General features: G+C 42.1%; 1 protein-coding gene across 1 annotated transcript in view; it reads right to left on the bottom strand.

The window, feature by feature from the left end:
- Window positions 1–10096, bottom strand: part of Atrx (ATRX, chromatin remodeler) — a 305544-nt gene extending 295448 nt beyond the window's left edge. The window contains exon 1 of the mRNA XM_023708369.1: window positions 9872–10096. Coding sequence (XP_023564137.1) covers window positions 9872–9891 — 20 coding nt within the window. The 5' untranslated portion in view covers window positions 9892–10096. The remainder of the gene's footprint in view (window positions 1–9871) is intronic.
- Between the last annotated feature and the right edge of the window lie 1118 nt (window positions 10097–11214).

The raw sequence follows: 11214 nt of genomic DNA, 5'->3' as shown, positions 1-11214 counted from the left end.
ATATTTAAAAAAAATCCTTCACAAAGAAATATAAATTAAGGAGCCAGGGAGATGGCTCAGTGGAGTAAGTACTTCCCTGGCAAGCGCAAGGACCTGAGCTCAATCCCTGGTTCTGCCACAAAAAAAAAAAGAAATATAAATTAAGGGGCCAGGGAGATGGCTCAGTGGAATAAGCACTTCCCTGGCAAGAGCAAGGACATGAGTTCAATCCCCAGTTCTGAAAAAAATAAATAAAAATAAATTAGCATGTTCAAATTGTTTCGGTATATATCTATCTTAGAACAAATTCACATTTTCAAAATAGGCACTATATTAGAACTAAATTTGGAAAAATATCACATAAACCCAAAAAAATGACTAATATAAATCACTTCATAACTTGCTCCAAAATCATTTGCATTCATGTCTTTTTCTTCTGCAATATGGAAAATAAGACATCTTTAGCCATATCAATCATTCTACTAGACTACCCTCTAACAGTCAACCTTTTTTATCTTTTTTTCTGTATTTAGGGCAGGGTCTACACAGTGTTCAGGGTCTCACTATGTAGACTGGACTCTAGTGATTGTCCTGTTTACATCCTCCCAAGTGTAACAGCCAACGTTTAAATGCTCATTCAGGACACATTAAGAATAACACTTCTTCTTGTAAAATGTTCCCAGACATAAACAAAATCAGGACTTCCTTTCATTCTGATCCTTAACTGTCTTAAATCGCTTTTCTCATTCACTGAGACACAAATGTCTAACACAATTTAAAGAAGTTTATGAGTTCCGGGGGAAAAAAAAAACCTACATGGAAGAAGACCTGGCACAAAGAAAAGCTGCTCAGGTCCAGGAGAAAAAAAGGACTAGCCCAGAAGCAGAAAGAGAAGGAAGAGCCAGGAATGGAGACAAACCCTTCCAGGTCATGCCCCTAGTGACCTGTCACTTTGGACAAGAACATCCATCCTAACAATAAATCAGCTATAATGCCCTGTAATCCAATCACCTTCCAAGCACATGAGGCTTTGGTGACCACTTGCGGGGAGGGGTGGATTGAGACATTACATAGCTCAGACTGGACTTGAACACACTATGTAGCCGAGGCTGGCCTGGAACCCACAGCAATCAATCCTACTACAGCCTTCCAAATGCTGGGATTGTAGACTTGCACTACCAGTCCTGGCTAGGTGGGGCCATTTTAGATCAGGAAGCATAACGCTAGCACAATCTATACAAACTTAAGTCACTTCTGCACGTTCTAATCTATACAAACTTAAGTCACTTCTGCACGTTCTGGCTAAAATCAAGTATAATATGTTTTGAAGTTAGTACTGCTTTGTAACTGCTTATTTACCTATATATAAGGCATAATCAAAAACACAGTGAATGTTTAACCATTCTTTGAAAAACTGAGGGCCGGGGAGATGGCTCAGTAGGATAAGCGCTTGACAGGCAAACGCCAGGATCTGAGTTCAATCCCCGGTTCTGCCAAAAAAAAAAGAAAAAGAAAAACTGATTATAGAGTAAAAGGCACATTCCATCAGTTCCCCTCAAAATATTTCCCTTTAAGGGGCCAGGGAGATGGCTCAGTAGAATAAGCGCTTGTCTGGCAAGCACAAGGGCCTGAGTTCAATCCCCGGTTCCATCAAAAAAAAAATCCTTTTAAAAAAAAAATCAAGATACATTATATATAGGTAAAAATTCTCTATGGTGTATGTAATCATTGTGTATATATTCCTAGAACACACCAATAAACCTAACTTTAAAAAATACTCTCCCTAGGGCTGCGGAGATGGCTCAGTGGAATAAGCACTTCCCTGGCAAGCACAAGGGCTTGAGTTCAATCCCCAGTTCCGCAAAAAAAAAAAAAAATTACTCTCCCTGGGCCGAGGAGATAACTCAGTGGTATAATCACCTGCCTGGCAAATGCAAGGTCCTAAATTCGAGCCCCAGTACCCAAAAAAGTAAACAAACCTCCCCCTCATTTCAGACAGACTTATCCCATCATTCTTGCCACTTTCCCAAGCAGTGCTAGAAATCCTCTCACTTGAGTATCTTTAGTTGCGCTATCGTAGCTGCTTGGATGTCTTGAATCAATTCAAAACATTTACCTTTAATGGTTGCTTTGAGGGGTCGGGGACATGGATCAGTGCAATAAGCACTTCCCTGGCAAGCATGAGGGCCTGAGTTCAATTCCCGGATCCGCCAAAAAAATTTTAAAATGGTCGCTTTGATTTTGGTGAAGAGTCAAAAGCTGTATATAGCCAAATCCTGTGAATAAGGCAGATGAGGCCAAATCATGTTTTAGCAGCCTGCCTTTTCAGTGAAAGGCACTGGCACTCAGCAGCAGTGTTCCTTAAATTTTTATCACACTCATAAAAATGAAACACTCTTGACCTGGGTGTGGTGGCACATTTATAATGCTGGGACACTCAGGAAGGTAGTTACAAGTTCAAAACCAGGCTCTACAAAGTGAGTTCAAAGCTAGCCTGAACTACATACCAAGACCCTGTCTAAGAGAGACAGACAGACAGACAGACAGACAGACAGACAGACATAGAGATACAGAGACAGAGAAAGACAGAGACAGAGACAATGAATATGAATGAGAATCAGGATTATGAATTCAGCCTGAGCAATGAGCAATACATAAGACCACATTTTAAAAATGCTTTAGCCAGGGTGATGGCGCACACTAGTACTCTGGGAGGCTGAGGCAGATAGACTGGCAAATTCTAGTTTCACTTAAGCCATTTACCAACTTAGCCATTTTCTCAAAAAACAAAAAAAGAGACAGCAATGGGGTTTGGAATGTAATTCAGTGTAAAGATCCTGGATTCAATTTCTAGTACTACCAAAGTGAATAAAAATGTAGTGACTCTTCAGCATATGACTGAGCCAGGTGATTTAGTCTCTTTGCTCCTGCCATCTGGCTATTTTTTTCCCTAAACAAAGAAAACAAGAGGCTCTTATTAAGGAAATTCATACATTTTCACATGGGGAAGATTCATCATCACATATAGAGATGGACACATTTCTGAACATGGGCCGGGGAGATGGCTCATAGAATAAGCACTTGCCTGGCAAGCGCAAAGGCCTGAGTTCAATCCCCCGTTCCGCAAAAAAAAAAAAAAAAAAAAAAAAAGCCTGAGCTAACATTTCTGAGTACGCTCCATTCAAAATCTTAAGGACATATTGAAAAAGTAGCTAGACATAACACCTCTGGGTGGAGAATTTAGTATTAAAGTAAGCAAAGTTTTAACTCTAAGTCACCTAAACAGATGAGTTAGAGTGCCTGGATGATTTTTGCTGGTTCCTTGTAAGTTTCTTAAAGAGCCTTAGCTGAAACCAAAAAACAAAAACCAAAAAAAAAACAACACTGAAGGTCAGTTGGCAGTCTTTTAATGGTTCAGGGAAGGACTGGGGATGTGGCTCAGTGGTAGAGTGCTTGCCTAGCATGCACAAGGACCTGAGTTCAATCCCTAGTACCACAAAAAAAAGGGCCAGGGCAGGGCCAGGGATGTAGCTCAGCAGCACAGCACATACCTGGCAAGTGTGAGGCCCTGAGTTCAAGTCCTGGTACAAAAAGGAGGGTGATCAACTTCTACTCTCATAAGTGTATGAGCTTGCCCCTAAAACTGCTGCTTTGCCCACTGTCCTAGGGCCAGTGAAGTACTCACACCCTTAATCCCAGCATTAGACCAAGAATCAATTACAAAGTCTAGATTCAGCTACTTCCAAAAAGCCCCGCCACCAAAGGACATGAGACTCTGGGAGGACATCCAGACACAAACCATAGCACCTACCCATTAACAATTACATGGACATATTCATATTGCGATATTTTGCTGAGTTACATCAGTGTTACACTGTATTTAAAATTAGGTTTATTGGGGCCGGGGGGATGGCTCAGTAGGATAAGCGCTTGACTGGCAAACGCAAGGATCTGAGTTCAATCCCTGGTTCCGCAAAAAAAAAAAATTAGGTTTGTTTTATGGGGGTTTTTTTGAGAGGCTCACTGTGTAGTTCAGGCTGGCCTTGAACTCACTTTGTAGCACAGGATGGGCTTGAACTTGCAGTGATTACAGGCCTACATCACCTCATCCGGCTCATTTTGAGTGTGTTTTTTTTGTTTCTGAGGGGGCTTCCTTGTCTTTGATAGATGGTCTTGCAGTTCAGGCTACCCTTGAGCTCACTTTATAGCCCAGGCTGGTCTCAAATTCGCAACAATCCTCCTGCCTCAGCCTCTTCCTATATGTTTTTTAAAGCTGTTTTTTGGGGGTTTTTTTGTATTTTTAGTACAGGGTGTACAGGATCTCACTACATAGATCAACTTGTAGTGAATCTCCTGTTTTCAGCCTCCCAAGCGCTGAGATTACAGGCCTGTGCCACCACGCCCAGTCTCAATCACCATCTCAGCATGCCCTGCAGGTGTGAACAGCACAGCAGGCCAGGATCAAACCTGACCCCTGCGCCCTAAGTAGACACTTTAGTCTCCTGAGCTATCTAGCAGGCCCTTAAAGTTGATTTCTACTTAGTCCTCCTAAGTATATTGAGTTACCTACTTTCTAGTTAGTACTTCATTCATTTATTTATGTATGTATTTATTTTTGTGGCAGGCTCAGCCAGCCCTGGGGGTGGGGCGGGAGTGGAGGTGGGGAGGGAGTGGAGGTGGGGCGGGAGTGGAGGTGGGGCAGGAGTGGAGGTGGGGCGGGGGTGGGGCTGGTGCGGTATGCAGTGTCAAGGATTGAACTGCAGCCCCTGCAGTTGCCCAAGCTTGCCTAAGCAGGCACTTTACACTGCTGAGCTATCTCACCAGCCCTTATTGGTACATTTTAGATATACATAATGATCATATTCATCATTTGTACCTAAACATGATACATTTTGATTTTTTTTCCTTCAACTCATCTTCCCTCTCCTATTTACAAAGCTTTATTTCCATTTTATCCTTTTTTAAATCATTTTTTCCTTTTCCCTTCCTTCCCTAACACCTTCCCCTTCTACTAGTTTTTTCCTTTGAACAATTCCTTTCTGTTTCACAACATCTAGTGTACATTTTGGTTCTTATTTACTCTTAGTTTCTCACACCACGGAGATAATGCAACCATTTTCCCACCCCTAGAAACTTTCTTTTTTTTTAAGTTTATTTATTTATTTATTTTGGCAGAACCAGGGATTGACATTTTTGTTTTGTTCTTGTTTGGTTTTTTTTGGTGGAACTGGGGATTGAACTCAGGCCCCTGTGCTTGCCAGGGAAGCACTTATTCCACTGAGCCATCTTCGCGGCCCAACTTTTTTTTTTTAAAGACAAGTACAAATTAAAATGAATCCATTCCTACTTTTAAGTACTCAACAGAAGACTTGGAGAAAAAAAAAGATCTGGAGCAGAAAAAGAATTTAGAGGGGCCGGGGAGATGGCTCAGTGGAATAAGCGCTTCCCTGGCAAGCGCAAGGGCCTGAGTTCAATCCCCAGTTCCGCAAAAAAAGAAAAAAAGAATTTGGAACTATTATGCAAAATCAAATTAATGATAATACATAGAACTGTTCACATTATTTCCACCTCACAATGGAAGAGAATTAAGCATGATACAGAGCCATGTATAGTGACAAACAGGCTGAGGCAGGAGCTGGATTTTTTTTTTCCGGTACCAGGGCTGGAACTCGGGATTTTGCATTTACCAGGCAGGTGCTTATGCCACTGAGCTACCTCCCTGGCCCAAGGCAGGAGGATCATGAGGTCTAGCCTACTAGCACAGGCTAAATGACAAGATCCTGTCCCAAAACAACAGAATATTTCTATGATGAATGTCATTGTTATGTATATTTATATAAAATGTACAAATAAAAAAAGACAAGGGGTCAGAGATATAGCTTAAGTGGCATAAGCACCTGCCTGGCAAGCGCAAGGTCCTGAGTCAGATTTCCGGTACAAAAAAAGAGACAAAACAAAACCAAAGGTGGGGTTGATAACTGAGTTAAATACTGAAACATTACTTATCAGATTCTCCTTTAATTTTGATTATGGCTTGGGAGGTGAATGACATACTTTAGCCTGAGACAACTCTTCTGAATATCCACTTAGTTCTTTCATAGTTAATAAGCAAGGAATGCCACTTTTAATTAATTCCCTAAATAGTTTTTTGCTTTTTCTTAGTACTGGAGACAGAACTATATCCCCAGACACATATTTTTGTTGCTTTTATTTTGTTCTGGTTTGGTTTTGCTAAGACAGGGTCTATATATTCAGGCTCTGCTTGAACTCATTATCTATCCCAAACTGGCCTGAAACTCACATTGACCCTCTTGCCTCAGCCTCCCAAAGGTCTAGGATTATACAGTTTATTTTTTATTTTAACACAAGGTCTTTCTAAATCACTAAATGGCCCAGGCTGGGCTTAAATTTACAATCCTCTTGCCTTAGCCTCCCATTGTGCTAGAACTACAAGTGTACACCACTACACTTATATACTATATACTAGCTTATATGTGATTCTTTTTTGTTCGTTTGTTTTCTATCTATTTAGGTTTTGGTTTTTTTTTGGGGGGGGGTGTTTGTTTGTTTGTTTGTTTGGCGGAACTGGGGATTGAACTCAGGTCCTTGCGCTTGCCACAGAAGCGCTTATTCCACTGAGCCTCCTCCCCGGCACCTGTTTTCTGTCTTTTTGGGACAGGGTCACACTATGCAGCTCAGTTTGGCCTTGAGTTCACTGTATAGCCCCAACTGGTCTGGAACTCACAACAATCCTCCTGCCTCAGCTTCCAGAGTCCTGGGATTACAAGCGTGCGCCACCATGCATGGCATATATGTGATTCTTTACAAGAGGTTTTTCACATGGTTTAAGATTTTCCTGGAGGGCCGGGGAGATGGCTCAGTGGAATAAAGGCTTCCCTGGCAAGCGCAAGGGTCTGAGTTCAATCAAAGATGTTCCTGGAATTAAATGTTTCACTATCTCACTTTACAGAACATATGGACATAAAAATTATAATATTACAGTTAGAAAAATCATAAGCCTGTAATAAATGACCATTACCAAACACGAACTTCTTCCATCAGTTGCACACTTGGGACTAAATTAAAATGGCCATAATCCAGTTAGACCTGGAAGTTAGAGGAGGAATTAATGCATAGTGAGTAAGAATACAAATTCGGATCTGGGAATGGCAGGGCAAATTTATAATCCCAGCACTTGAGGCTGAGACAGGAATCTCAAATTCCAGTCCCACCTGGAGTAAGCAAGCACCTGCCTAGAAAGTGCAAGGTCCTGGGCAAGATTCTACCTGAAAATGAAAACAAAAAATGGACCAAAAGTATAGCTCAGCAGAAAGGCCCTGGGTTCAATCCCAAGTACTACCACCAAAACAAATTCCTCTGGATGGGTACAATGGCATCTGCCTATAATCCCTACTACTCAGGAATCTAAAGCAGGAAGATCCCAAATTCCAGCCCACCCTAGGCAATTCAACCAGACCGTCTCAAAATTTTCAAAATCAAATTTAATTCTAAAAGTTAGGACACACAGTTTAGGGCAAAAGCCCTGAACTCAATCCCCATTATGGAAAAAAAAGAAGCTCTCATATCAAGACTGGGTTCAATACCAGCTCCACTAACTGCAAGCTGTACAGTCTGGTTGACATTCTTCGATTTCTCTGTGTCTTGGCTTCCTCCTCATCTATAAAATGGTGAAAACCATGTAGTACCCATAGGTCTTTGAAGATTAATCAATACTACATAGGTAAAACAACAGTAAGCAGTTGAAGTAAGTTATGGTTATTACTATTATCACCAGGATCTACAAAAATTCAAGACCAGTGAGAAAAAGTGATCCTGGTATAAAATGAATTATTATATAAGAAAACATATACATAACTTATTTCCTGAAAGAAAGGGAAAAAAGTCAGGTGTCCTGGGTACTCAGGATGCGCAGGCAGGAGAATCACCTGAGTGCAACAGGTTAAGGCCAGCCTAGGCAACACAACGACAGTCTCAAAACATTGCAAAAAGGAAGAAAACCAGCTGGGTATATGGTGGCTAGCACATGTATTCCCAGCATGCAGAAGGCTGAGGCAGGAAGATCAATGCAAGTTCAAGACCAGTCTGAACTACACAGTGGGACCCTTTCTCAAATGTTTTTCTTTTTGTTTCTTTTGAGACAAAGTCTTGCTTGTCAGACAATACAGGTAATACAGGCGTGCACCACCATGCCTGGACCAGTCTATTTTCTTGACACAGGGTATGGCTAAATCACTGGGCTCAAATTTCTAATGCTCCTGCCTCAGCTTCCCAGCGATAGGATCACAAGTCTGCACCACCATGCCTGACCCAACTTACTGTTTAAATGTAGATTTGGGGAGGTTTACTAAAATCTAGAAGTCATATTTAACTATAAGGTACATCATTCATGTACACATATGAAGACAAACATGTAATAACCAGCCACCAAGTTGTACTAGTTTTCTCTTGGACAGGCTCAATACCACATGAATGAAGGTTACACTTGCATCAATAAACACAAATTCCAAATGAAAGTCACAACTTTTACACAAGGATCTGTAGGAGCTATGTTGTCAGTGTGGTGGCACAGGCCTGCAAACCCAGCTTTGAGAAAATGAGGTAAAAAGATCAGCCCGTGTTGCAGACCCACCTGGGCTGCATAGCAAGATCCTGTCGCAAAAAGAAAAAAGAAAAAGAACCATGTTTTTTCCTACATAAGGAAACCATCATTATCTACCTCCTGCTTGTTAATGCATAAAAATAGGCATATTATCCAATTCTACATTCTAAGTAAAGTTCTCTGAAAACGTACGTAATAAGATCATCGAATGCAAACTACTAATTGTGAGCCATGCTCCATAATTTTATTGTGCACCAAGGCACCAAGGATGCATCTCAGGGTAGAAAAATTTGATTCACTTTGTGGGATTAAAAGTCATATATCAAACTACCTGAAAAGCAAGCCAGCCACCTATATAAAAATGTTACACATTTCATATTAACTACCCAAATTTGACAGCCGAAAAGAAATCAGAAACTCCTGAAAAACAGCCTCAAACTAACTGGCTCATTGGTCAGAGGCTGCCTGCCAGGCACAGCTACACCAGCGATAAATCTTCTCACGAATCCAGGTTAACCCATTCCCCAGCCTTCACGGGATAAATTTCTTAAAAACAGGATCTAATTAATTCTACTTTAAATTGGCCCATCAAGATGGACTTCACCTGAGATTGTGCTCTGGGTTCTTCTGAAAGCATAATCCTGAGTTAGTATCACCCATCTAGGGTAAATCCGAAGACATCCTCCAGGATTCTGGAGTAAAGGAATCCAGACAACTGGCAAGACAACACCTTCCTCCAAAAATTAAATAGTAAATGGAAAATAAGATCGCCACGAGCTGCGCGGGGGAGGGTAATCCTTCGGAGCCTAAGTACTTCTCCAGCAATCTAAATGCCAGTAAATCATCCCAGCATCTCACATCCTCCCGCCCGCGCGTCCGCCCTTCCCCCTCTTCCAGCCCTCCCCCCTTCTGCACGCAGTTTCTGGGCCCAACGATTGGGAAGAATGACCAGGTTAACAAACACCGCCTCTGTCTTCAGGATTTCAAGGGTACGGACAACCAAAGGATAAACAGAGGAGGCAGCCAAGCCTCGCAGCAAGGAGAGCGTGGAAAAGCACCTCAGCACAGGCCGCGCCCCCCCATCACCCCCCGCCGCCCGCTGGAACCTCCCAACGAAATTCCGAAACCCTTCTCACCTAAAGAGAAAAATGGTGCCTCTTTCCGCTAAGCAACACTTAGGCCTAACCCACCAAGCAAAAGTGCTCCCAAACACTCGATGCAGCGGTGCCTAGGCCAGCTCGTTGAGGCCCATGAAAAGGGTTTGCGCTTTACCTCATGGGCTCAGCAGTCATGTTTTCGCTTGAACGCCTTGTGGCTTCTGCGACACTTGAGCGCCGATATGCGCACCTCGGCACCGGATTACGACAGAAATGCACTGGAGTCTTAGCAGTCACTGTAGCTGGTGCTGGGTCTTCCCCGCAGCTCAAAGGCCGCTACCACTGTCACCGCCGCAGGAGCCGCGGAAACAAAGCGACGCCGCCGCCGCCGCCATTTTGTAGGGCCGAGGCTAAGGCAAGAGAATTGGCGCGTCCTCCCTCTTCCTCTTTCCGTCGTCCATTGGCTACCTTCGCCACAGCGTGGGCTCCTATTGGCTATGGAAATTTACCTTCTGTGGGGGGCCTGTTGCTAAGGCGGTCGACGTCATTTGATTCCCTCCACCTTTTCGCAGGGGATCCAATTCAGTGTCTCTTGACCTGATTGTATTAGTGACACATTTTGACTCCAAATGCCCCTTTGGTCCATCTTCTGTTCTTTGGCATAAGTAACAAAACTAACAATTTACATTTATTGAGAATCTACTATAACACCAGACACTCCATTAGTCCTTTATCTGGATCATCTCATGCAATCCTTACACCCTCCAAAGTCGACACACCTACCTTTTCTGGATGAGGAAACCAAGACAAGAACTTCCAAAGTAGTGGAGTAGCTAGTCTGCACAAACACGGCAATATTAACACTAGTCTCTGCGGCCACTCTAAATATTTATACAAATACTTTCTTTTCATTATTCCAGGCTATTATCGATTTCTTCCCTAGATGTTTTATACATAATAACTAGCACGCCAACATATTCAGATATGTGTATATACACTTACATACATACATCATAAACCAACTTGACATTTACATAAAATTCTCATACTGAATAAACTCTATAAACAGGCACTTGGAATGCACACACACATTGATCATTTCTCCACTCTGTTAGAATTCTTAGCTCACAAACCCATCTAAATCTGTTTCCTCCTTGTAAAGGACATTTTACTTAAATGATTGCCCAAGTACTTCCAACTTTCATGTGCTTTGATTTGACACTGGCAATGTCTGCAAATCACATATCAAATCTCTAAAATTAAAGAGCCCTGCATGGTGATGGATGCCTTCAAAAAATCACAGCACTTAGGAAATGGAGGCAGGAGACTGGCTGAGTTTAAGGCCAGCCTCAGCCACATAGTTCAAGGGCAGCCTGAACTACATAAACAGAACCTGTGTCAAAATAAAATTACAGTATTCCCAATTTTAGTTCCAAATTTATTCTGCTGTGTGTATATTCAATCTAATTGTTTTCTTTTCCAATTTACTGTTTTTAAATTTTTCATAGATGCACATAA

This window comes from Octodon degus, unplaced genomic scaffold (assembly GCF_000260255.1).
Source record: "Octodon degus isolate 3935 unplaced genomic scaffold, OctDeg1.0 scaffold00353, whole genome shotgun sequence".
Lineage (NCBI taxonomy): Eukaryota > Metazoa > Chordata > Mammalia > Rodentia > Octodontidae > Octodon > Octodon degus.
The sequence above is the reverse complement of the archived record's forward strand: the minus strand, read 5'-3'. Positions and strand labels throughout refer to the sequence as shown.